The 25,878-nt window shown below is 54.2% G+C and overlaps 2 protein-coding genes across 5 annotated transcripts; one reads left to right on the forward strand and one right to left on the reverse strand.

The window, feature by feature from the left end:
* Positions 1-3,334: 3,334 nt before the first annotated feature.
* Positions 3,335-5,799, reverse strand: ZNF526 (zinc finger protein 526). 2 transcript variants are annotated; one of them, XM_043992489.1, is made up of 3 exons: positions 5,707-5,781; positions 5,433-5,496; positions 3,335-5,131 (listed from the first exon to the last, which is right to left on the reverse strand). In XM_043992489.1, exon 3 carries the CDS (start codon positions 5,126-5,128, stop codon positions 3,383-3,385), a length of 1,746 nt encoding a protein of 581 aa, XP_043848424.1. In that variant the 5' UTR covers positions 5,129-5,131; positions 5,433-5,496; positions 5,707-5,781; the 3' UTR covers positions 3,335-3,382. The 2 variants fall into 2 exon arrangements, with proteins under 2 accessions (XP_043848424.1, XP_043848423.1); XM_043992488.1 differs by lacking the exon at positions 5,433-5,496 and having other exon boundaries at positions 5,707-5,799.
* A 2,616-nt stretch (positions 5,800-8,415) lies between these two features.
* DEDD2 (death effector domain containing 2) lies at positions 8,416-21,357 on the forward strand. 3 transcript variants are annotated; one of them, XM_043992491.1, is made up of 5 exons: positions 8,416-8,445; positions 8,787-9,185; positions 10,225-10,335; positions 11,571-11,705; positions 19,374-21,357. In XM_043992491.1, the coding sequence occupies exons 2-5, from the start codon at positions 8,822-8,824 to the stop codon at positions 19,769-19,771; spliced, it is 1,008 nt and encodes a 335-aa protein (XP_043848426.1). In that variant the 5' UTR covers positions 8,416-8,445; positions 8,787-8,821; the 3' UTR covers positions 19,772-21,357. The 3 variants fall into 3 exon arrangements, with proteins under 3 accessions (XP_043848426.1, XP_043848425.1, XP_043848427.1); XM_043992490.1 differs by lacking the exon at positions 8,416-8,445 and adding an exon at positions 8,455-8,681; XM_043992492.1 differs by lacking the exon at positions 8,416-8,445 and adding an exon at positions 8,463-8,481.
* The last annotated feature ends 4,521 nt before the right edge of the window (positions 21,358-25,878 follow it).

Below are 25,878 nucleotides of genomic sequence, written 5' to 3' on the forward strand. Positions count from 1 at the left end.
AATGTTAGCTTGTGCTTTGGGGAAGCTGAGTTTTTTTAAAACTCAGGTACAAGGTAGAAGAGAAATAGCTAGATGTGTTTGGCCCGTGAGCCGGCCACAAGAGCCGAGAAGATCGTGCGGTCCTGAATGAGGGACTTGGGAGTCCCCTCGTCCCTGGCTTTAGGGAGCCAGTGGCTGGAGCAGGACCAGATCCACGTTCTAGGAAAGCCAGATGTGGCGACAGTCCTTGAGCCGCTGCCACATTACAGTGCGGTGAAAGACCTGGGCGTGCTTCTCCCGGAGGAGAGAAGATCAGACCATCTTCAGTTGTTGGAATAAGGGAATAGGCACGTAGAGTGCCCACTGCGTGCCCAGCCCTGTGCCAAGTGCTTTTACAAACCTTATCTCATTTGGCCCTCAACAATCCTGCGATGTAGGTGCTGTTATTCTCCCCTTTTACAGAGGAGGAAACTGAGGCAGCAGACCGAGTGACTTGTCCAGGGTGGCACGGGTTGTAGGTATGAGGCCAGTTGAGAGACTGTCCTTTGGGCGTGGCCTCGGGGAGTACACCTGGACCCCACACAGAACAGATTTTGGCTCATTGTTGGTGATTTCTGAACAGCTGGCCAGAGGTGAAAGGGCAGCCTTGGAAAGTAGGGGGTTGGTGACGGATGCTGGCTGAGACCTCAGATGTGGGATTCGTGATTTGGGTGTGACCGTCCGGGCCCCAGCTCTCCTCAGGCAAAGCCCCCACCAGAGGAAGACATGGCGGGCAAACGTGGAACAAAATAAAGAAGGATGCAGGAAGACGCGGTGTTAACGTGGTTTTCTAAGGGGCCGTGCAGCCGGCAGGGACGGCTTCCTGCCTCCCTCCCCTTCCTATGGAGCGGGAAACCATTGGCCTTGTCCCTCTTAGACTTTGTCCTTGGGAGGCTCAGGCAGGACCCGAGGGCATCCGGCTCATCCCTTCTGAATGTCGATGCTCTGACCGATGGCGCACAGCTGGGGTTGGAACACAGCACCCCTGCCAAGTTTCACACCAGCCTTTCGCTGCCCCACGGCAAACCGAGTCTCCATCTGGCCTTCTCTCATTGAGGCCTTGAGCATCTCCAAGAGAGGACCGGCCTGTGTTAGGGGTGGAGCATCGCTGGCCTCCAAGCTCCACACACCAGGCCCGGCTGGGGGCCCCAAGCAGCAGGTCTGGCCCGAAGGTGGGCTGAGGTTAGAGCAACCTCCACCACTTCCTGCTTGGGCCAGGTGGGGCACCCGCCCCCTTCTGGTTGAGTTTGCTTAGCTGCCCAATGCAGAGTTAACGAGCTCTTAATCACCAAACCCGAGGGCTCCCACCTCCTCCCCGTCTGGTCGTTTTCTTGTCTGGAGGCTTTCTCTGGCTATCCTGACTTGGAGCTTGGTCTCCTCCAGAGTCTTGGGAGCCCCCCAGGCTCTGTCCTGGGTCCTCTCCCTCCATACTCTGCTGTTTCTCCCAATGGCCTCATCAGTTCTGTAGACAATTCTCAGGTTGATTTGTCCAGCCCTAACCTGGAGCCCCCCACTGCCTGTCAGGCATCTTGATTCAGTAGGTCCCAAACTGACCCCATCATCCTCCCCTTTCCCAGTCGCTGTAGAGGGTGGCACCATTGTCCTCGGCCTTCAGGCTCCCAACCCAGGGGTCACATCCTAGACTCTGCACTCACCCCCATATCCCAAACTCCCTTCTCTGCCACTGCCCCCACCCTGGTGCAGGCTCTCATCACCTCAGCCCAGGCAATGGCCATAGTCATGCGGGGCGGGGGGCCGCCTGCCAGATCAGTCTTCCTAAAGCAGTGTCACCCCCTCCCCAGCCATCCAGTCAGCTCGGTGGGCGGCTCCCTGTCGCACCCAGGATCAAACAGAACTCTGGGTGGCTTTTAAATGGTGCCTTTCATAACCAGGCCCCTTCACTGGATCCAGTGACAGTGCCCCTGACTGCCATTCCTCCGTGAGACCCTGCATCATCTGCTCGGGATGTTCTTACCGGCCGACTCCCCATGGTGTCCCGATTTAGCCGGGAGAAGCGTGGCTCCCCCAGAGGCTGGGCAGCTTGGGAGCAGGGGCTGCTGCCTGCATGTAGTAGGGGCTCCCTCAGTGCTCGGAGACTGATGGGCCGGGTGACACAGAGCAATGTTCTCCAGCCTGGCACTTGGTGGTCCTAGGATACTGCTATGGGGTCCTCGGTGTCAAAGGAAGTCCCTCCAACCCCTGCCAGGCGAGGGGGCTACACGATGTGGATGGAGCGAGTCAGTTCAGTGTCCCATGTGTGGCAGATCCCTGGGGTCCCTTCTGGCCTCTGAGTTTTGACTTGGTGGCATGAGGGGGATTCTTGGGGTGGTTGGGCTCTGCCCTGTAGGGGTTCCTCATCTGCTAGAGGGCCCCTCAGGAGAGCAGACAGGAACAGCCAGAGGTAGGTTCTGGTCACAACCCTGACCTGCTCAAGTTGCCAGCCTTTAAGCCTTGATTTCCTGCTCTGTAGAATGGGAATGCCGTTCACCCTCCCCCCCCCCACCTTGGATGGGTAAGGTCGAGACTTCACCATGGGGCTCCCCCCCACACACATGCAGATCTGAGGCCCAGTTTCTCACTCTCCTCTGCACTTGTGAGCTGGCGGCCCCCGCCCAGTCACTCATCAGGAAGGACAAAGGTGGAGCTCATGTCAGGTTCTAACCTTGGGGGTGCCTAATTTGGAAATGGCTAAGGGTCTAGTGAGAGAGATGAGCAGAGACAAGGAGGGGACCTCAAACCATGTCATACCACATCCAACAACCTGGGCTGGGGGCTGAGGGGACAAGGGGCAGTGGGAAAAGGCTGCCCTGGGGAGTCAGGGCAGGAGGAGCAGCTGGCTGACCACCCATCAGGTAACTTTTTTTTTTTTTTTTGGTGAGGCAATTGGGGTTAAGTGACTTGCCCAGGGTCACACAGCTAGTAAGTGTTAAGTGTCTGAGGCCAGATTTGAACTCAGGTACTCCTGACTCCAGGGCCGGTGCTCTATCTACTGCGCCACCTAGCTGCTCCCATCAGGTAACTTCTTAGACACTTTCTGGACAAGATGAGCTGGTGCTGAGATGGAAACGACCTCTGGGCATGTCTCCTCTGTCCCCATTTAAGTAAGGGGGAAACCGGGTCTGCAGCATGAGCAGCTGCAGTTCCCCAGAAGCCAGAGCCCCAAAGCAAGCAGGAGCTCAGTTTGGCTCCCACAAGTCAATGGACTCCAGGGGCCTTAATTTCCTGACCTATAAGACGAGGGGTTGGTACAATCTCCTCTCCCTCTCAATATGATCATCTGGAGAAGGCGAATTTCTGCTTCGTTAGCACAGTGACATCGATGCAAACTCATTTATTGAGAACTGCCCCCTCCCCCACCAGCCTGTCACACAAAAGCCGTGTCCAGGTGTAGCAGCCCCCCGGCCCCCAGTGCCACCTGGCAGAGCTGCAACGTGTCCGCCAGGGCAAGGGGCTGTGAAGTCTCGATGATGGCAATGGTCTCACCTAACTCTGTGCACATGATGGTCTGCTGTGGAGCTGGGGCTGGGGGGGTGGGGGGTGCAGCAGGTCTGGGGGGCGGTTTGGGCTCATCCCTTCCTGGGTGGCCCCGCTGGGGGTGTCGCAACCCGGCCCGGCCCAGCGTCCCACTGCTGGCTGCCCCCTTCCCGTACAGGCTCCGAACCGTGGCCAGACGAGCCTGGAGGCGTGAGGCCCGGGAGAAGGCTGCAGACCGGCCGTGCAGCAGTCGATGCTGCTGCAGGTTGGAACTCTGAGTGAACCGCTTACCACAGTCGGGGCAGGGGTAAGGACGAGCCCCCGTGTGGGTCAGCTGGTGGCGGCTGAGGTTGGCTAGTGAGGCAAAGGTCTTCCCACAGGCATGGCACTGGAAAGGCCGCTCCCCCGTGTGTGTGCGCAGATGGTTGCGTACGTGGACCAGCTTCTTAAAGCCCTTACCGCAGACCCCACAGCGGTGCCGCCGCTCGGGCGGGGAGTGCACAGCCCGCCGGTGCCTGGCTAGCCGGGCTGCAGAGGAAAAGGCCTTGGTGCAGTGTGGGCAAGACAAGGCAGCGGGGGGCGATGGGGGTGGGGGTGGGGGTGCAGGAGGTGGTGGCGGGGGTGCCCCGCTCTTGCCCGCATGGGTCCGCCGGTGGTAGAGAAATTTTGTCATGTTGCTGAAAGTCTTGCCACAGGGACAGCGGTGGAGGGGATTGGCCGTGTGGGCCCGGCGGTGGGCAACCAGGGTGAGCTCTGTCCCAAAGCCACGGCCACAGTCCACACACAAGTAGCGGGCCTCACCTCGGTGCAGCCTGAGGTGCTGCTCCAGGGAGGTGGCTTTCTTGAAGACTTTGGAGCAGGCTGGGCACTCGTGGGTGCCCCCAACATGGGCACGGCCATGGGCCAGAAGACGGTTGGCAGAGCTGAAGCCACGCTGGCACTGTGCACAGTGATGAAGGGTGGCGGCTGGGGCATGGGCTGCCCGCCGGGGCCGACGCAGCTCCTCTTCAGATCCCCACGTGCCCTGGCCATCGCCGCACTGGCGGATGTGGGAGGCTTCCTCGACCTCGGCAGCCGCCCCCTCTGTGCAGGACCCCTCCTCATCCTCTCCTCCATCAGCCTCTTCCTTCTCCAGGGAGGCAAAGTGGGTCCCTTGGTGCTCCAAGAATTCCTCGGGGGTGTCCAGCAGCTGGGCACACTCAGGGCACTCATAGGGGTCCATCGTGGCCACGGGCGAGGGGGGCAGCGGCTCTGGCTCCTCGGGGGCAGGGCAGGCCTCACAGTGGGCCAGCCAGAGGTCAGGGGACAGGAAGAGCTCCTCACAGTTGCCACAATGGTACTGAACCTGGCCCTGAAGGGGGCCGATGGGGGGGTCAGTGTCCCGAGTGTGGGCGTCCTGGTGGGCCAGCAGTTCCTCGGGCGACAGCAGGAGCTCGGAGCACTCTAAGCACTGGAAGTGGCCATCCCCGGGCAGTGACCCGCTGGGGGTGGGGGGCTCGGCAGGGCTGGGCTGGGCATGCTGCTGCTGGTGCAAGAAGACCTCCTCCAGGGTGTCGTAGAGCTGGCCGCAGGCGGAGCAGATGTACTGATGCTGCAACAGCAGCGGGGTGGCAGTGCCCGCCACCACCTCTGCCATGGCCTGCAGAGCAAGCAAGGCGAGCCCGGTCAGAGGCACCCCCCCACTCCTGCCCCACGGGGGTCCTGCCCCCCCCCAAGCTCGGCTCTGCCTAAGAACGAAAATGAGAGCGAGCAAACATTAGGCACCTACTGTATGCCAGGTACAGCGGGCCTTCGCTGGCCCTTGTTACCGAGACCCCCATTTTACAGGGTGTAATTACTGCCCAGGGTCCCACTGCCACGGCCTGGGGCCCGCTCCACCCGGCGCCCCAGCCGCCTCGGGGGTTCACCAAGGGGGGGGGCAGGTTCAGGCCTCTCCTTGCCTCGCTCTCTTCTCGCCTGGTCCGTCCCCCGCTGCCCTGAAGCTGCAAGAAACCTCGGTCCGACCTGGGGGGAGGGCAGTGTCACCCGGGGGGGGTCACCGCGGGGGGTCACGGGGTGTCAGCGCGGGGGGCCTCTCGGCTCTCAGGTCGCTCCCTCAGTCTCTCAGAATCTCTAGTCTGTCCCTGTCTCCCTCAGTCTCTCCTCCCTCGGTGTCGCGAGGTCTCTTTCATCCCCCCACCTCCCCTCTCGCGGCGCCCCCCCGGCCCCCCTCACCGACCCCTCCTCCACCGCTGCTCCCGTTATCGTCGTCGCTGTCGCCGCCGCCACCACGGCCGGAGCGCACCCTGTACCATCGCCGCCTCCCATTGGGCGCCGCGGGCTCCAATGAGCGGCGGGGGCGGGGCTAACGAGGGAGCTCAGAGAGGCGCAGGCGCCAACCTCTCCTAGGAGAGGGGGGGGGGGCCCAGGCGCAGGCGCAGGAGCAGGCCGGGCAAGAGCGGTCGGTTTTGTTTAGGGCCGCTAGGCGGCGCCATAGTGTGCTGAGCGCTGGCCTTGGAGCCAGGGAGATGGGAGTTCTTTAAGGGACCCCGGACGGTTACGAGCTGTGTGGTTCTGGTCACATCACTTCACCCGTTTGCCTCAGTGTCCTCAAATGTAAAATGGAATCATAACAGGACCCACTCCCAGAGCTGTTGCCAGGGCCAAAGGGGATCCTCTTTGCCAAGCACTGAGCCACACGTCCAATAAATGCTTGTTCTCTTCTCCCCTCTCCTCCTCCCCCTCCTCACTCACCCTACTCCTCCCCAAAGGGGCCGGCCTTGTACTACGGAGCGTGTTAGACTCGGAGGCGTAGGACCTCGGTTCGAATTCTGCCTTTCATTCTTATTGCCTAAGTGACCCCGGGAAAGGATGGGACCTTCCAACTCGGGATCTAAGAGTCCCTCGCCCCACCCTTTAGCCCCACCCCAGACTTAAAAGGGAGGTTTAATTAAGTGGTCATTTGGGAAGCAGCTGAAGCCCAGGGGCGGGGAAAGCCCTTTATGTGGGTCATAAGGTGACCTAATTCACTGGACCCTGGATTTGCTTCTCTCCCTTTTATCTTCTCGTTACTTTACGTACGGAGTATCTGGTACACAGTAAGCGTTTAATAAATGCTTATTTCATTGGCTTACGGTTGAAGCGACTTGGACGTGGGGCACAGCTATACCCGGGTGCAGCCCCTGAAAGGAAGGAAGTAGGTGCAGAGGAAGTTTGTGTTTGGAGAGGCTGGGGACAAGCTGCCCCACCCTTTGACACCCAAACACTGACGCCTAAACCCGGGACCAATTTGAGTGCCCTGTTGAGGGGCCCCCTGCCTCCCTTTGGGAAGGGGGATGAGTCAGGGCGGGCGGGTACGAAGGAGACTTTTCTCCCTCCCTCCCTCCCTCCCTCCTCCCTGTGCCCCGGGCAGCTGCACCCAAGAAGCCACAAGCCCCACATCCGGAGCCTTGACAGGTATGGGGACCTCCCCCTCCCCCTCCCTCCCTCCGCCAACCTAAGGTGGGACGGGAGCTTGGTGGGGGAAGGGAGGAGGAGAAGCACTGGGGCTTCTGGCTTTGATGGGGAGGGGGAGATCACCTCGAGGGCAGGGGCTGTCTTTCACCTCTTTCTGTGTCCGAAGCGCTTAGCCGAGTGCCAGGTACACAGCAGGCGCTTCATCTACGCCGATTGATAAAAATCTGTTAGGCTTCTTTTTTTCCTCTCCCTTTTCCCAGGCAGTATTTTGTCTCCTAGGGAGGTGTTTGTTTCTTGGTGTTTATCAGAGCCCAATTGCTTTCGGGGGTTGTTTACACAACTTGTCTCCTTTTAAAAACCTATTCCAAATCGTGTGGACCGTGACCGGTTTTCGGCTTGCTGCGGTTAGGTTGGCTCAGGTGGCTTGTACACAGGAAGACCTGGGTTCAAATCCGACCTCAGACCCTTCCTAGTCACTTCACGGCCACCTTTCTCGGTTTCCTTTTCTGCGGATCAGGGCTGACAACAACACCTGCTTCCTAGAAGGAGTCACGGAGATAATCTTGTGTCCCTTTACCATTGTTCTGTGCTCCTTTTTTTTTTTTCCTCAGGGCAATGAGGGTTAAGCTAGTAAGTGTCAAGTGTCTGAGGTCGGATTTGAACTCAGGTCCTCCTGAATCCAGGGCCGGTGCTTTATCCACTGCACCACCTAGCTGCCTCCTACTGTTACTATTGTTGACGCAGCCGAGGCATGGCCTAGGGATTCTTGGACCCTCCCGTCCCCCAAAAGGAGCGTTTCGATGCTCTTTTGTCTAACTCCACCAAACGCTGCCCTTTTCTGGCGCCGAAACTGCCAATTAATTTTGGTGTTCGACAGGATGGAGGGGGGGGATGTATTCGGCATGCCTCCACAACTTTGAGAGGTGGCTGTTATTGTTCACCCCATTTTACAGAGGAGGGAACTGAGTCTAGAGGTAGAATTTGAACTCGGATCTTTGTTGTTTTTCAGTCCCAACTCCAAGGGTTCTTAGGGGCAATGAAAAGAGGGGACGATCAGAGATGGGCCAGGCTGTCCCGGGGCGGGGTGGTGTCACTGAGGCTCAAGTAGGGGCAGGGCCTCCAGTCATCGAACCCCCGGGAGGAAGTGGCATCAGGCCCATTTTACAGGTGACGAAAACTGAGGCCCAGAGAGGGGGGAAATGGCTTGTGGCTGGGCGGGCGGACTTTGACCTCAGGTGAGCTCTGGAGAACTGCTTGAGAAACCCTGGCCGCGTCCTTATCCTCTCCCCCCACGAAACTCTCGGCACGCGCATGCTCAGCTGACCCTCCTCGGCAGGTGTGGGAGGGGGCGGGGGGCAGGCAGGTGCACGGTTTGTGTGTGTGTGTGGGGGGGAGGTGAAATAAGACCCCTTGCGCCTGCGCAGAGCAGGCTGAGGCGCCCGCACCTGCGCGAGTGAGCGACCGCGGTAGGAGGGGGCGGGGCGGGGCTCTGGCGGCGCAGTCGCAGTCGCAGAGAAGGTACGAGAAACATCCCAGCTGCTGCAACCCAGGGAGGTACCCCCGTGGACGCGACCTCCCGGGCGGGCTAGGGCGCGCAGCGTCCGGGCTGTGCCATCGGCCTGGGCGGGAGGGGGGGTTTGAGAGTTCGGACAGAGCCCCCGCGACTTGGGAGGGGCCGTTTAAAGCGAGTTCGGAGCCTGCCTCTCGCCCGAGCCCGGGCTGACCGAGAGCCCCCCACTCGGGGACCTGGGCAGGTACCATCTGACCTCCCCGAAGGGGAGCGCCCTGGGGGGCCCGGGGCGGGGCTGGAAGGGACTGCGCCTCCGGGATGCCGACCACCCCCGCCCTTTCTCTTTCAGCGTCTCCCCCCCGCGAGGCTCCCCCCCCCGCCCCGATGGTGGGTCCCAGGGGGTCGCGCGGCCCCTGCTGGGAGGAGGAGGAGTGTCTGGACTACTACGGGCTGCAGTCCCTGCACCGCATGTTCCAGGTGGTGGGCGCCCAGCTGACGGAGCAGGAGCTGTCCGCACTGTCCTTCCTCCTGGACGAAGCTCTGCCCGCGCCCCCGGAGGGAGAGCCCAGCCCGGCTGCAGCGGGGGCCCCGGGCCGGCCGCCGGCTCGCTCCGGCCTGGAGCTGCTGCTGGAGCTGGAGAGGAGGGGCCAGTGTGACGAGGCCCACCTGGGGCCCCTGATGCAGCTGCTGCGGGTGCTGGCCCGCCAGGACCTGCTGCCCAGGCTGTCGCTCAAGCGGGCCCGCCCAGGTGTGCAGGACCCGGCTGGCCCGCGGGGGAGGGGGGAGAGATGGCTGGGGCCCGGACGAGGGATCGGGGCCTGGGGGGGCCCCTTTGGGAGAGGGGGATGCCTGGGGCCCATATATGATAAAGGGGTGGTTGGGTATCCCTAGGGGAAGGGGATAGGCAGGACCCTGGAGGTGAGTAAGTGATGGGCAGAGCCAGTGTCCCGCAGGAAGCTGCCTGCTGACTGAGAAAGGCACAAACAAGGTCCCCAAAGGGCTGATATTGGCCTAAGAATAGGAGAAGTTGGACGCTTTGTGGACAGGGTGGTGGGTGGGCCTTGGGGGATGAGCTGTTGGCCTGGCAGGAGGAGAAGTGTGAAGAGAGACAAGAAAGGGAACAGGTAGATCCTTCTTGGGAAGATTGTCGAGGCTTGGGGCTGAAGGGGGTTCCCTGCCTTTTGGCATAGGGGAAGCAAGTGGATCAGGAAGGAGAGATTTGTAGGTACCGTTTGGGGAAAGCCCAGGGTGGGTACTGACCTAGAAGAGGTCAGACCTCTCTTAGAGAGGGTACAGGCTAGCCCGGTTGTGGAATTTTAGGACTGGGAGCTGAAAGGACCGGAGGGATCACTGGGGTGAATCTTCCCATTTTAGAGATGAGGACATCGAGGCCCACAGAGGTGACACAGCAAGTTAAGGCCAGTGCCAGGGTCTAAACCCAGGGCCTCCGAGTCTAACTCCAGTGTCGTTCTTCATAATGTGCCCAAATCCGGGACCCACGGTGGTTCTCTTCTCTCGTGATTATCCCCAAACCACTGAGCATCTTCCCTGTTCCCTAAGGGGTGTGCTGCAGGCCTTGTCTGTTACTAGGCAGGGCCTGCTCTCGCAGAATCGTGTCCATCTGCCTGGAAATGGGGGACATGAATTAGCTCTTTGGGCAGCCCCAAGAAGATGGGTGTCATCTGGGGAATGGGGAAGGGTAAAGGAAGGAGCCCCAAGGGTGGCTCTTGAGGGGGTGGGGGAGGCTCAAGTTGCCCTGGCACTCCATCTTCTTTTCCCTCTCTCAGTGTCCCCAGAGCGCTACAGCTGTAGTCCTTCTGGGTCAGACGTGGAGAGGCCAGAGGCTAGCTGTCTGGGCCCGGCCGGTCCAACTTCCCAGCGGGCTCAGTGGGAGACAGGTAAGTCCAGAGGAGCAGGGTGTCTGTCCTCCTGGGTCTGTGTAATGAGGTCTCTGCAGCCTTAAATGAAGTGATGCAGTATAAAAATGAGATTTTTGTTGTTGTTTTTTGTTTTTTGTGGGGTTTTTTTGGTGAGGCTATTGGGGTTAAGTGACTTGCCCAGAGTCACACAGCTAGTAACTGTTAAGTGTCTGAGGCTGGATTTGAACTCAGGTCCTCCTGAATCCAGGGCCGGTGTTCTTTCCACTGTGCCACCTAGCTGCCCCAAAATGAGATTTTTTGAGTGAAATATTGACATTTAAAGAGTGGTGCAGCGTGGTGAGTAAGAGACCTGGGTTTGAATCCTGCCTCAGAGACTTTGTGACCCTGAGTAAGTCCCTGAATGTCTCTGGGCCTCCATCTCTGCTCTGTGAAAGGAAGGGATTTTGGACTCGACGTCTAAAATGCCTCCCAGCTCTCACTCGATGATCCCTGGAATATTTCTGGGCTCAGAGACAGGAGAAGGAATTCAGATCCTGGCTCCAAAGCCATAGCCATGATCCCCTCCTTCCCCTGAGATTCTGAGGCGGTGGGCGGTACAGCTCCCCCTCCTGCAAGCCTCCCAAAACAGTGTCCCGGATTTAGAATCAGAGTTGGAAGGGACAGCTAGGCGAGGCCATTGTGCATAGGGCGCAGGGCCCGGAGTCAGGAAGACCTGAGTTCAAATCCAGCCTCAGATATTTACTAGCTGGGTGACCCTGGGCAGGTCACTTCACCCTGTTTGCCTCAGTTTCCTCCTCTTGTCAAATGAGCTGGAGAAGCAAATAGCAAACCACTCGAGTGTCTTGGCCAAGGAAGGCCCAAGTGGGGATCGTGGAGAATCAGACGTGACTGAAAAACAACTGAACCAAAAGGATCCTCCTTCCCTCAGCTCATTTCAGGGCTCTGTTCTCCCCGAACTTCCAATTTCCCCAGACTTTGGATCTTCACGTGTTACTCCTGTCACTCCCCTGACCCTGCAATTTGCTTCTCGCCTTAGCTTTGCACTAGGAGTAATCTGTTTCTCTAGATTTCCCTTAGGACACCCGTGAAAATCTTACCCACCACACCCTATTTGGGACCACAGCCTAGAGGCTGTGTAGTCCTTCCCCCTTGTACAGCGAGGAAGCTAAAGCCCACAGGGGGGGCGAGGGATTGGTCCAAAGTCACCCAGGTGGCAGATGTCTGCATTTTACCTGAAGTCCTTTGTCTGGCAGGTTCACCTCCTGGGAAGAGGCAGAGGAGAAGCTTGGGCCGCTCCAGTGCTGGAGGGAGACGGCGCCGGGGCCCCCAGGGAGTTTCGAGGTCAAAAAATCTCGTAGCGTCTCCCACTGCAAACAAAGTGACCTGTGGTGAGTGTGGCGGGCTGAGGGGGGCGCGCTCCTTCCCACACCCCTCAAGCACTGGCATTCTAGGAGCTCGGGACCCCAAATGGGGCAGAACGGGACAGGGTTGGCCGCTCCTGTTGGCCTGGCTGGCTTAGGAAGGCCATTGACAGAGCCCAGAGGAGGGCAGCGGGGTGGCCTAGGCCTCGGGAAGGAGCTGGGCATGTTTGGCTGGAGGGGTCCAGGGGGGACATGACAGCTGTCTTCAAGCGCTAGAAGAGCTGTCCTGTGGGGGAGGGATTACACTTTCCTATCCGGCCCCTCAGGGCAGAGGCAGAGCCAGTCAGAGAAGTTACAAAGTGAGGCACGTAGATGTCAGGAAAAAAAAATGAACAACTTCCTAACAAGTTCAGAAGTGGGAAGGGCTGCTCCCAAAGGGGGAGGGAGTGAGCTCCCCAGCACTGGAGAGCTTCCAGTCCGAGCTGGGGGACGGCCCATGACTGAGTTGTAGGCGGAACTCTGGGGGAGGTAGGACAGACTTCTGCTGAGGTCACTTTGAGCTCAGAGATGTTGTAATTATGGGAGCTTAGGAATAGTACGCTGTACCCGGGGAGAAGGAAGAGATGGGGAGGAAGGCATGTTCCCTTCTCCAGGCCCATAGTCATAGGTTGTCAGAGGTGGGAGGGGCCTCAGAACAGGGGATGTGTCAGGGTGGGGAGGGCCCTTAGAACAGGGGATGTCAGAACTGGGAGGGCAACTCCTGACTTCTGATCATTTGTCCCCCAAACAAATGATCTTAAGGGTCCCAGAGGGCAGGACAGGGGATGGGAAATTCCTTGGCTGTGAGTCAGAAAGCTCGGGTTCTAGTCCCTACCTTACCTCTGACTTGCTCTGTGACCTTGAGGAGAGTTCATCTTCCTTCTCTGACCCTGACTCTCATCTATAAAAGGAGTCGTGTGGATTAGTTTTTAATGCCCCTTCCTGCTCTGACAGGCATGTGTGTGTGCGCGTGCGCGCGCGCTCCCCGCCCCCCCCCCCCCCCCCCCATGCACCAGGCTCTGTGCTAAGCACTGGGAATACAGAAAGAGGCAAAAGACAGTCCCTGCCCTCAGGGGTTTCCCAGTCGGTTGGGAAGGACAGCACGAAAACATGTACAAATAAGCCATAGTCAGGATAGGTGGGAAGTAGCCGACTGTGGAAAGGCGGCACCAGAATTAAGAGGGGTTGGGACGTGGTGGACGGCCAGAGAGAATGCCCAGAGATGAAGGGTCTTGTTAGTGGCACGGCTGGAAGGCTGCTGTCCATGCACCAAGGATGAGTAAGGTGGGAGGGGGCAAATTGTGAAGGGCTTTGAATGCGAGACAGAGCATTTTGTATTTGCTCATGGAGCCATAGGAGCCACTGGAGTTTATTAAGGGGGGGATGATGCGGTCAGACCTGTGCATTTGGAAAATCACTGAAGTGGCTGACTGGAGGCTGGACGGGAGTGGGGAAACTTGAAGCAGGCAGACTCTCCCCCCAGCGGGCTGTTGCAATAGTGCAGGTGTGAAGTGATGAGGCTCTGCCCCAGGGTGGGGGCAGCCTCAGAGCAGAGAAGGGAGCGTATTTGAGAGATGTTGTGGAGGTGAAATCGACAGACCTTGGCATCATATTGAATATGGGGGGTGGGGGGAGAGATGGTGAAGAAGTTCAGGCTGACTCCTGGCTTGTGAACCTGGACTAGGGGCACAGTGTTACTCCCTCCAGCAACAGTTAGGCGGGAGGGTTTTGGGGAAAGCTAATGAGGTCCATTTTGGACATGTGGACTTTAACTGGACATCTGGTTCCATCTGTCTGGTTGACAGTGGGAGATAAGAGAGAGGTCAGGAGTAGAGAATCATCAGTATGGAGAGAATTGATTACACAGGAGCTGAGGAGATCACCAGGTGAAGGCATATAGAGGGAGGGGAGCAGAGGGCCCAGGACAGATCCTTGAGGCTGGATCTGGTGGAGGATCCAGCAAAGGAGACAGAAGGGAGTGCTCAGAGCGCAGGAGAGAGGCATGTCATGAAAACCTAGTGAGAAGAGGGTGAACAACAATGTCAGGCTACAGACAGGTCGAGAAACATGTAGATTGGGGGCAGCTAGGTGGTGCAGTGGAGAGAGCACCGGCCCTGGATTCAGGAGTACCTGAGTTCAAATCTGGCCACAGACACTTGACACTTACTAGCTGTGTGACCCTGGGCAAGTCATTTAACCCCGTTGCCCCAGAAACAAAACAAAAAACAAAAGAAACATGTAGATTGATTTGACCAATTGCATTTTTTAATGAATTGTTTTCTTCGGGCAATTTTTGTGCTTTGTTTTCCAAGTTGTTGACTCTTTTTTCATAATTTTCTTGCATTATTCTCATTTCTCTCATTTCTTTTCCCATTTTTTCTGCTCTTAAAATCCTTTTCGAGCTCTTTTTTTTTTTTTTTAGTGAGGCAATTGGGGTTAAGCGACTTGCCCAGGGTCACACAGCTAGTAAGTGTCAAGTGTCTGAGGCCGGATTTGAACTCAGGTCCTCCTGACTCCAGGGCTGGTGCTCTATCCACTGTGCCACCTAGCTGCCCCTGGTTTTCTTGTTTGTTTTTAGTGGAGCTCTTCTAAGAAGGCGCTTTGGTCTTGAGACCAATTCATCTTCCCCTTTAAGACTTTACATGTAGGCATTTTGAGAGTATTGTCCTCATCTGAGTTTTGTTTTGGTCTTCCCTGTCACCATAGAAGCTCTCAATGGTGAGGATCCTTTTATGTTTCTTACTCATATTTTAGACTAATTTTGACTTTTAAAGTTGAGGTCTCCTCCTGGGGCACAGGGGCCACTGTTGCAGGCTTCTTGTGCTGGGTGATAGGGGCCTGGTCAGTGGCTTTCTGCTCTGAGGCCTCTGGGGATTATGGATTTCTCATCACTCTGGGCTGGCTCCCTGTGCTGGGATGGCTTGGCCTACTCTAGCCTGACCTGTGGCTGGTTCTCTACCTGGCAGTTTGCCCTCACAACTGTCCTGGGCACCACCAGTCTGCTGAGCTAGGACCAAGGGGCCTCAGCTGCTGATCTATGCTGTGGCCAAGAGCCACCTGTTGACTTGCCCAGACCCCCTCCGATCTGTGCTGTGCTCCCCTTTCGCCCAAATGAGACAGACCTTTCCTGAAGTCTTCAAAATTATCTCAAGGTGGAAGATTGCATCCCTTTGTCTCTTTGTGGGTTCTGTAGCTCCAGAATCCATTTAGAGGCTCGATTGAATGTTGTTTCTGAGGGACGTAGATTGAGAAAAGGCCTTTGGAGCTGTAAAGTAAGTTCATGAGTAACTGGAGAGAAGAGTCTCAAATCAACAATGAGGCCAGAAGCCAGACAGGGAGAGGAAGGGAAGTGGAGGCAGCTCTTGCAGATGGGGTTTTCAGGCACTTTGGCTAGAAAAGGCCCAAGAGAAAGAGGATGCTTAGTGGGGATGGAAAGATCAAGTGAGGGAGACATGGGCTTGTTTGTAGGCAGGAGGGACAAGGGGGATGGCAGAGATGAGAGGGGAATGACAGGGAGGGCTGGAGGAGGCTGAATGGGAGCCTTGGTGAGGAGAAAGACCACCTCATCGCGTGAGACAAGTGGAGGAGGAGAGGGGAACAGAAGGCACCTGAGGAAAAGGGGAGAAGGGGAAACTCACAAGTGGCCGATTTTTTTTCTGCGAAAAATGAGACAGAGTTCTCAGCTGAGAGAGTCAGAGGAGGGAATGAAAAGGTCTGGAAGAGTCGCCGTGGAGAGCAGGAGAAAGTCAGTAGGGAGGTTTATTTTTTATTTATTTTTTATTTTTGTTTTTATTTAATTTTTTTTTTAGCATCTGCTTTATTTTAGAGTTCCAAATTTTTCTCCTTTCCTTCCCCTTCCACAAGATCGCAACCAGGTTATATATGTATTCTCCACAAGTGCTCTTTTTATCAGTTCTTTCTATGGGGGTGCATAGTAACCTTCGTCATTAGTCCCTTGGGATTGTCTTGGATCATTGCACTGCTGAGAGTAGTTAAGTCATTCACAATTGCTCATTGAACAATACTGCTGTCACTACACACAATGTCCTCTCAGCTCTGCTCACTTCACTATACATCGATGTTCATTAGTCTTTCCAAGTTTTTCTGGGATCATCCTGTTTGTCATTTCCTATAGCACAAGACCATTCCACCATGTATAGAATTAATTGTTATTTGAGGTTTTTATGACCCCATCTTTTGGCTAGAATTCTATACAACCACAAGCATATAGCACAGCTTTTTCCGTCATTCCTCAGTTGATGGACATTCCCTTGATTCTCAATTCTTGGCCACCACAAAGAGTTGCTATAAATATTTTTTGTACAATTTTTCCCCCTTTTCTCTTTTTCATGATTACTATTGTTAACTGTTTCCCTTCCATCCTATTCCCTTCCCCATGATATTTATTCTATCATCCATCTTCTTTCATCCTATCACTCTTCAAAAGGGATTTGCTTCTGTCTATCCCCTCCCCCAGTCTGCCCTTCCTTCTTTTGCCCCTCTCTCTTTATCCCCTTCCCCTCCTATTTTTGTACAGGGTTAGACAGATTACTCCACCCAATTGAATGTGTATGTTATTCCCTCCTTGAAGTAACTCTGATGAATTTAAGGTCTTTGAGCCTTTTCTGATGAGTGTAAAATTCATTTACTGCCTTGTTCCTCCCCCATCTCTTCCCCCACTCCATAAGCCTTTTCCTGTTTCTTTCATGTAGGATTTCACCTCTGCCCTTCCCCCTCCCCCAGTGCATTCCCCTCACCCCTCAATTTAACCCTAAAGATGTCATCATGGGGCAGCTAGGTGACACAGTGGACAAAGCATCCACCCTGGACCTAGGGGGATCCCAGCCCAAACCCATCCTCAGACACAAGACAGTCACCCACTGCATGACCCCAGGTATGTCCCCCAACTCCAGTTTTTTATGGTTCTCTAGGGTCTTATATTTGAAAGTCAAATTTGCCATTCAGTTCAGGTCTTTTCATCACAAATATCTGAAAGTCTTCTTTTTCATTAAAGTCCCATTTTTTCCTCTGAAAGATTATGCAGAGTTTTGCTGGGTAGGTGATTCTTGCTTGTAATCCCATTTCCTTTGCCCTCTGGAATATCACATTCCATGCCCTCTGGTCCTTTAATGGAGAAGCTGCTGGATCTTGTGCTATCCTGACTGGGGCTGCACAGTACTTGAATTCTTTCTTTTTGGCAGCTTGCAGTATTTTCTCCTTGACCTGAGAGCTCTGGAATTTGGCTATAATATTCCTAGGAGTTTTCCTTTTGGGATCTCTTTCTGGAGGTGATCGGTGGATTCTTTCCATTTCTATTTTAGCTTCTTCTTCTAGAATTTCAGGGCATTTTCCCCTGAGAATATCTTGGAAGATGATGTCTAAGCTCTTTCCTTGATCATGGTTTTCAGGTAGACCAATAATTTTCAAATTATCTCTCCTGGACCTATTTTCCAGGTCAGCAGTTTTTCCCAGAAGATATTTCACATTGCTCTCTATTTTTTTATTCATTTGGATTTGCTTTATTGTGTCTTGGTTTCTCCTAAAGTCACTGGCTTCCATTTGTTCAATCCTAATTCTTAGGCAATTATTTTCACCAGAGAGCTTTTCCATTTGGCTATTCAAGCTGTTGACTTTTTTCTCATGTCTTTCCTATATCATCCTCATTTCTCTTTCCATTTTTTCCTCTACCTCTCTAACTTTATCTTCAGAGTCCTTTTTGAGCACCTCTATGGCCTGAGACCAATTCATATTTTTCTTGGAAGCTTTAGATATAGGGGCCCTGATGCTGATATCTTCCTCTGAGGGTGCCCCTTGGTCTTCCTTGTTACTGAAGAAACTTTCTATGGTTCTCACCTTTCTCTGTCGGCTCATCTTGCCTTTCTTTTACTAGACTTTTAGCTCCTTAGAGTGGGGCACTGTTTCCAGGCTGCAGTATCCCAAGCTTAAGAAGTTCCAGGTGGTATGATTTAAGGAGGATCAGGTTCTTCACTCGCCCGGCCTGTTCCCTGGTCCTTAGATGACCCCAGACCAACTTGCCAATCAACCAGCTTTGTGTGTTGTGGTTGTTAGCTCTGATGAGCCTGTGCCCCTCCCCCACCTGGGCCCCTGCTACTCAAGCCTACCTCCTGGTTCCCAGCAGGGGTGAAAAGCCCAAGTTCTGCCTCAGCACCAGCATAGACCCCTGTAATCTCCCCCCCTGCCAAGGGCTCAGCCCACTCACCAGACTGTGAGCTTAGTTCCAGACGACACTGGTGCTTCAGCTGATTCAGAGGCTCTGGGGGTCTCCTTCTCTGGTGAGGCCTTCCTGGGACTGGATCTGTGTCAGGGTGACTGTGGGGTTGGGCTCGACTCCTGTATCAGCACCGCAGCTCCCTCCTTCTGACCTTCCAAGTTGTTCTTGGTTAGAAGATGATTTCAGCACATTCTTCTGTGGGTTTTGCTGCTCCAGGCATTGTCCTGTGACCTTATTTGGATGTTTTTTGTAGCGATCATGTCATGAGTTCGAGAGCTCACTCAGTAGGGAGGTTTAGCAGGATTGCTCAGCAACGGTCAAAGCTCAAAATGTGTCGTCTAAATCGGTAGTGGATCCAAGCAGAAGGGTTGTGTGATTTTCTCCATTTTTTTTTTTTGTTTTTGGGGGGGGGGGTTTGCGGGGCAATAGGGGTTAAGTGACTTGCCCAGGGTCACACAGCTAGTAAGTGTCAAGTGTCTGAGGTCGGATTTGAACTCAGGTCTTCCTGACTCCAGGGCCGGTGCTCTCTCCACTGCGCCACCTAGCTGCCCCTGATTTTCTCCATCTTTGTTCAGCAGCACATGTGTGGAGTGATCCAAGGTTGGATGAAATCTCAGGCTAGAGGAGAGAGGACTGCATAGAGTTGAACCAGTTCACCAAGGGGTGGAGATGGGGGAAGGAGAAGAATGAATTGAACGGGGTGGTTTGGAGTTTTTTTAATGGAGGAGACCTGAGTTTGTAGGTAGCAGAGAAGAGGTTAGGAAATTGGGAGAAACTGAAGGAGAGATGGAATGATAGAATGCCACGCTCATGAAGAACGGAGTGAGATCTGAGGCTCAGGGGGCCTCCATAGCCAGGGGAATCTGGAGCGGAGTGGGAGAGAATGGGGAGAGGTGTGAAGAGGAGGTGATTTGGGTGCAGTGTAAGGGAGGTGAAGGTGCTCACAGTGGTTCCCAAAAGAGAAGGGGGGATGGAGGTGCAGGCTTGAGCAGATGTGATAGAGAATAAGGGAGGAAGACAAGGCTTTCCATTCTGTGGGAGGGACCAGCTGAGATGATGCAACCTGATTTTGAGGTGGAGAAGGCAAGTGATGGGGGTGATCCAAGGTTCGAGATGGGTGGAGCATGAAAGACAGAGGGGGCAGGGGTTGAAATGATTCACTGTTGGGTCAAGATTATGAAAGAAGGAAGGTGGGAGAATGAGGAGGGATGGAAGGCAGAGCACTGGCCCTTGAGAGCCAGGAGGGGTCACAGACCTGCACAGAGACCCTGGAGAGCAGGGTCCAAGCTGGTGGGGGGAGGGGAGGGCAGGCAGGGGATTGAGGAAACCAGGACGAGGCACGAGAGCAGGTGAAAGGACATTGGGTGGGTGGGCAGGCTTTGTGTCTCCAGCCTCAGCTAAGACTCTCCCTCTTTTCCTTGTAGACATACGCCTTCGAGTCCGGGCCGAGTACTGCGAGCACGGGTCAGCCCTGGCCCAGGGGGTGGCGTCCCGTAGGCCTCAGTCGGTGGCCCGCCAGCTGGACCTGTTCGGGCAGGCTATGGCCGTGCTGAAGTCTCGGGACCTGGGCTCTGTGGTGTGTGACATCAAGTTCTCTGAGCTTTCTTACCTGGATGCTTTTTGGGGGGACTACCTGAGCGGGGCCCTGCTCCAGGCCCTCCGAGGCGTCTTCTTGACCGAGGCTCTTCGGGAAGCTGTGGGCCGGGAACCTATTCGCCTGCTGGTCAGCGTGGACGAGGGCGATTATGAGGCCGGCCGCCGCCGCCTGCTGCTGCTGGGCGGCCGGCCGCCCGGGGGGATGCGGGCTCTGCCACCACGCTGACTCTGGACCCTGCCCAGGGCACTGCTGGCTGCTGCCCTCCCCCACATGCCATCCTTATCCGACTCCTTCCTGGGCCAACTAGGACGCCTGAGGGAGAACCCCATCCCTGTTGGGGGTGGGGCTGTGGGGCCCAAGATGCCTGAACCCAGCTAGCCAGGAATGGTGGGGGAGGGGGAGGAGGAGGGGTCTTCCCTCTGTTCTCCCCTCCTCCCAACAGACACGGGATAGCTCTCCCAGTGACGGAAAGAGTGTATGTGCAGGAGTAGCAACTAGAGACCTTCCTTCTTAGGCCTACACGGCCCCAGCCACCCAGACCTTTGTAGAGACATCCCCCAAGCAGAGCCCCAGCTGGGCCTAGCGTGCCCTCCACACTCTGCCCAGCCCGGAACCCTTCCCCTTTGGACTCCAGGCCTTTCAGCTGGTGGGAGGGTTCTGGGAAGGGCTGGTTAACGTCCGTGGTCATCCCTGCTCGTGACCACAGGCTTTAGAGCTGGTGAGAACTTTGAAGACCATCTGGCCCAGCTCCCACATTTCATAGATGGGGAAACTGAGGTCCAGAGAGGGTGGGAGGGATTAGATCAAGACGATGTGGGTTTAGAGGCAGGGCTGTGACTCCTGTCCAAGTCGGCTGGTACCCAAAATCACATCTCTTCCATCAGTCTAGGTGGAGCAGGGACCCATAGGAAGCGGTGTGGAGTACTAGCTGGCTCAGCAGGCTTTGGTCCAAACCTCTCACCTCCCAAGCCTCAGTTTCCCCATCTATAAAAGAAGGGAGTTGAACTCTGGCCATAGAAGTGCCACCTGTGAGGAAGCAGGACCAGAAGAGAGGAAAGAACTTGCTCGAGGTCACATGTTTGGGGCCGACTGGTTTCTGTGACAGGCTTTGTGACCTTGGGCCAGTTCTGTCCCACACACAGGAAAAGGGCACCAGTTGTGTGACCCCAAAGTTGTTTGGATGGCTGGTAATGGCGAGTCAGGAGGAGGCCTTGTAGGCTCAGGAGGGCAAAGGTGTGTGGCTGGAAACCCCTGGGTGAGCATAGCGCGAGATGAAATTGTCTCGACTTCAGAAAAGCCAGAGGCTACTCTAGGCTTCAGTTTCTGCATCTGGCAAATGGGTTGTGTACATAGACGCCCTCCCACACCCTTTGAATGCTGAGAGTAAGTTCTGGGCCGCAAACCCAGCTCGCCTCTGCTTCAGGCCACTCACCAAATGTGTGGTCCAGCCTCGGTGTCCCTTTGGCGTTTTGGCAGAGGGCCTCAGCATGTAGCGGTCTGTGACCCCAGCCAGTGGGTCCCCACACCTCAGTGAAGCCCAGGGAGCTTTAGCCCTCCAGGGCTCTAGGGGAGGAAGGCCCAGAAACTCCACTGATCTTCAAAGGGACAGGATGGAAAGTGGTTTAGGGTTTTTATACTCCCTTGTCCCATCCCCCTCCCAAACATCCAGCCCGCCTCTGTGTGTAAGGGGAGGGAATGCTGGCGCCTGGGCCTCAGGGGGCATTTGGGAATGTGGGTGGGGAACCCTGGCAGGTGGAAGAAGACCACCGGATATCAATAAAGAGGAGGCCTGGGAGAGGCCAAGCTAGGGATGAAAGATGTGTCTGGTCCTGTTTCTTTGGGCTTGGGAGTGGGTAATGGAGAGGGGACATCAAAACATCGCATGTTGGCCATGCAAGGGACCTGAGTATGTTAGAATAGGTAGAGGGGATGGCCCTTACAGCAGAGAATGTCAGGGCTGGGATGGCCCTCAGAGCAGGGAATGTCGAACAGGCAATGGGCCTCAGACACTTGATACTAGCTGTGTGACCCCTGGGCAAGTCACTTAACCCTCATTGCCTCATAAAAACAAACAAACAAAAAACCAACCAAAACACCAAAAAATCAGGGAATGTCAGAGATGGGATGGCCCTTAGAGCAGGGGGTGTAAGTGCTGGGAAAATCCTTAGAACAGGGAATTTCAGGGCTGGGAGGACCCTTAGGACAGGGAATGGCAGGACTGGGAGGGCCCTTAGAACAGGGAATGGCAGAGCTGGGAGGACCCTTAGAACAGGGAAGATCAGAGCTGGGAGGGCAATTCCTGACTTCTGATTATTTGTCCCCCAAACAAATTATCTTAAGGGTCCCAGAGGGCAGGACGAGGGATGAGAGTCAGAAAGTTTGGGTTCTAGTCCCTACCTTACCTCTGACTTGCTCTGTGACCTTGAGGAGAGTTCATCTTCCTTCTCTGACCCTGACTCTCATCTATAAAGGGAGTCGTGTGAATTAGTTTTTAATGCCCCTTCTTGCTCTAACAGGCATGGGTGTGTGCGTGTGAGTGTGTGGCCTACTTTTTGCCAGGCTCTGCTAAGCACTGGAAATATAAAAAGAGACAAAAGACAGTCCCTGCCCTCAGGATGTTCCCAGTCTAGTGGAGACAACATGCGAACCACATACCAACAAGCTAGAGTTGGGATAAATGGGGAAATAACCCAAAAAGCCGGAAGGAGAGAGAACATTCCAGGCATGGGGGACAGCCAGTGAAAATGCCCAGAGCCGGATATAGAGTATTTAGGTCGAGAAACAGCAAGGAAGCAGATGCCACTGCATCGCAGAGCACATGGGCATGGAGAAGGTATAAGAAGCTGATAAACGACTTTTAAAAACTGAAGAGAGGGGCAGCTAGGTGGCGCAGTGGAGAGAGCACCGGCCCTGGATTCAGGAGTTCCTGAGTTCAAATCTGGCCTCAGACACTTGACGCTTACTAGCTGTGTGACCTTGGGCAAGTCACTTAAGCCCCATCGCCCTGCCAAAAAAACAAAAAAAAAACTGAAGAGAGGCTTTTGTGTTGGATGCTGGAGGAGTGACACGCTCAGACGTGCTTTAGGAAGACCACTTTGGGGGCCAACCTGGGCTGCTTCGGGTGCTGAGAACTGCCCCCAGGGTGGTGGCAGAGGAAAGGCAGGGGTATAAAGGAGAGAGATGACGGAGGCGTAAATGACGGGTGAATAAGGAAGAGTTAGGGGAAAAGATAATGAGCTTGGTTTTGGCCATGTTGACTTTAAGAGGTCCTGGGGCCTGGGGGTGGGGGTGGGGGGGGAGGGTTAGTTGGAAAGCATGAACACACTTAAGAAACTAGTGATTTCATTTTGCTGCATTCCCAGAGGTGGCCACCAGGTGGCGTGTGTCACATGGAAATTTGGGGAGTTAGTGTCCTAAGAGAGTGAGCTGGCCTCATGCCCCCTATTTTCCAGAAGAAAGTGAGACTCAATTTAAGTGGCTTGCCCAAGGTCTCTCAGGTAGGAGGGGGCTGAGGTAGGATTTGAATCTTAGTCCCCTGACTCCAAATCCTGGATTTATTCCCACTCTTAACAGTCTTTCTCTGGTCAGAATCCATTGAATCCTTTCTAAAGGATATAGTAGGGGTTTGGGAGAGGGGAGAAGACAGAAATTTTGCATTTTAGAGACAAGAAAACTGAAGGCTTGAGAGGGGAAGGGACTGGTCCAAGGTCACACCTGGAGTCAGAATAATAAAAGGTCGGAACTCTGAGGAACGTGAGGGTTTTCTTGGCATTTCTGTAATGCTTCACAGTTTACAAAATACTTTCCTCAAAACAACCTGGTGAGGCAGGCAGTGTAAGTATGACTATTCCCATTTCATGGATTAGGAAATAGAGACCCCGAGAAGTGAATAAATGATGAGATTGCTAATGTCTGATTCAGGATTTAAACCCAGTTCTCCTGACTCCAAGCCTAATGGTCACAGCCACATCTCACTCTTTCTACACAAGACACTGGAGCTGAAAGGGAGCCATTGGAGGTCATCTCTTCCAACCCCTTCAGTTTACAGATGAGGAAATCAAGTCCCAGAGGAGTGAAATGACTTCCCCCAAGTCCTACAGATCTCTGCCAGGGTCTCCTAACTTCAAATCCATGACTCATCTAGTCCAACCCCCTTCATTTTTCCAATGGGGAAACTGAAAATTCCCAAAGAGGGAAGCGATTGTCACCTATACTCCCACAGCTAACCTTACCCCTCTGCCTGGGGCAGAGTCAGCATTTGAACTTGGATCTTCTGACACTGACAAGTCCCAGGCTCTTTCCTTGGCTGCCTCATTTTTCTCCTCTATTGGTCTCTGTTCACTCAATTTTCTCCTTGTCTTAGCCCTCTTGCATCCTATTGCCTTATTTTATACTATTTCCCACCTTCTAGTTCCCTTGATTTTGCCCATGATTCTTCCCCCCAGGGAACCTCACTGACACAGTTCTTTGTGTTTTTTTGGTTTTTTTGGTGAGGCAAATGGGGTTAAGTGACTTGCCCAGGGTCACACAGCCAGTAAGTGTTAAGTGTCTGAGGCCGAGATCTGAACTCAGGTCCTCCTGACTCCAGGGCTGGTGCTCCATCCACTGCACCACCTGGCTTCCCCTTAAATTAATTTACTTTTTTTCCTTTTGTCTTTTCTTTTCTTTCTTTCTTTCTTTTTATTTTGGTGGGGCAATGAGGGTTAAGTGACTTACCCAGGGTCACACAGCTAGTAAGTGTCCAGTGCCCGAATTCGGATTTGAACTCAGGTCCTCCTGAATACAGGACTGGTGCTTTATCCACTGCACTACCTAGCTGCCCCCTCTCACTGATACAGTTCTGATTTGATTATCAGAAGACCTGAGTTCTAGTCCTGACTCAAACATGCTAACGTGTGTAATTCCATCTCTCTAATGCAGTTGCACCTTATAGTCATGGAATGAGTTACCTTCAAGTACCAGGACATGAGGCTGTGAGCCCATATTGTAGGAGGCAGAGTCTTCCTGATTCTGAGACCAGCTCAGGCTGCTTCTCTGCCAACTCAAAATTGCTATGTAAATGTTTGCTACGTGACCTCCATTGGGATTGAGCTTCTGTGCTTGCCAGCAGAGAGAGCCTGGCTAAGTCACATCTGTCTGGGCCAACATTCCTGAAGTCCTTTTTTTTTTTTTTTTTTTTTTTGTAGGGCAATGAGGGTTAAGTGACTCGCCCAGGTTCACACAGCTAATAAGCATTTGAGGCCAGATTTGAACTCAGGTTTTCCCAACTCTAGGGCCAGTGCTCTGTCTACTGCACCACCTAACTCTCCCTTGTTCCTGTTATTATTAATGAGACTGATTTTTAAAAATGAGACTGATCTGCAATCAAGCCTTGTACCTTAGCCCTGACAGGTGCTCTTGCCATCCTAATCCAGAACTCATAGATCATTGCCCTAGCTAAGTACCTCACCTCTTGGGTTTTCCATCCCATTACTTCACCTTCACTCTTATCTTCTAGCTTTTCTCCTAGTCATTACCCACCTCCCTCCTTTTCCCTCCCTCTCTCTCTTTTTGTGAGGCAATTGGGGTTAAGTGACTTGCCCAGGGTCACACAGATAGTATGTGTCAAGTGTCTGAGGCCAGATTTGAACTCAGGTCCTCCTGAATCCAGGGCTGGTGCTCTATCCACTGCGCCACCGAGCAGCCCCTATTACCCACCTCTTGGTTTCTAGCTCTGCTCCAAGCATAGAGCCAACCTCTCCCTCCCAGGCTCAGCTGCTAACTTCATCCCCCAGTCACACTCTCAATAGCCAGGATGCTTCCCACCTCCCAAGATCCCCTTCCCATTCTCCTGCCCCTTTACCACCCCCTGGGATCATACCCTCCTGGGCTCCTGTGTGGTCTCTTCTGTCAGCAGGACCAGACGGCCACTGGCCTAGAGAAATGCTTGCTATTATTAATTATTAATACTATTATTAATTCATAATAATAATCAGCTTAAGCTCGAATTTATTTTTATTATTATTATTTTTTTGTGAGGCAATTGGGGTTAAGTGACTTGCCCAGGGTCACACAGCTAGTAAGTGCCAAGTGTCTGAGGTCAGATTTGAACTCAGGTCCTCCTGAATCCAAGGTCGGTGCTGTATCCACTGCGCCACCTAGCTGCCCCTCGAATTTATTTTTGTAGCTGCCAAATTACATTGTTAATTCCTGGTAAGCTTGTGAATATATCTATCTTTTTCAGACAAACTACTATGTGGCCATACCTCCCCCATTGACTATTTGTGAAGTTGAGTTTTTGAACCAAAATGTCAGACTTTACATTTATCTCTATTGAATTTCGTTCCTCTCCC

The sequence above is a fragment of the Dromiciops gliroides genome, chromosome 3 (assembly GCF_019393635.1).
Source record: "Dromiciops gliroides isolate mDroGli1 chromosome 3, mDroGli1.pri, whole genome shotgun sequence".
NCBI lineage: Eukaryota > Metazoa > Chordata > Mammalia > Microbiotheria > Microbiotheriidae > Dromiciops > Dromiciops gliroides.

Bases quoted from the DNA above. Each gene is read 5' to 3' on its own strand.
- ZNF526 (XM_043992488.1), bottom strand. From the start codon at position 5,799: ATGGGAGGCGGCGATGGTACAGGGTGCGCTCCGGCCGTGGTGGCGGCG. The intron at 5,132-5,706 runs GTGAGGGGGGCC...CTTGCTCTGCAG, and splicing joins CAGCGGTGGAGGAGGGGTCG to GCCATGGCAGAGGTGGTGGC.
- DEDD2 (XM_043992491.1), top strand. From the start codon at position 8,822: ATGGTGGGTCCCAGGGGGTCGCGCGGCCCCTGCTGGGAGGAGGAGGAG. The intron at 10,336-11,570 runs GTAAGTCCAGAG...TTTGTCTGGCAG, and splicing joins GCGGGCTCAGTGGGAGACAG to GTTCACCTCCTGGGAAGAGG. The intron at 11,706-19,373 runs GTGAGTGTGGCG...TTTTCCTTGTAG, and splicing joins TGCAAACAAAGTGACCTGTG to ACATACGCCTTCGAGTCCGG.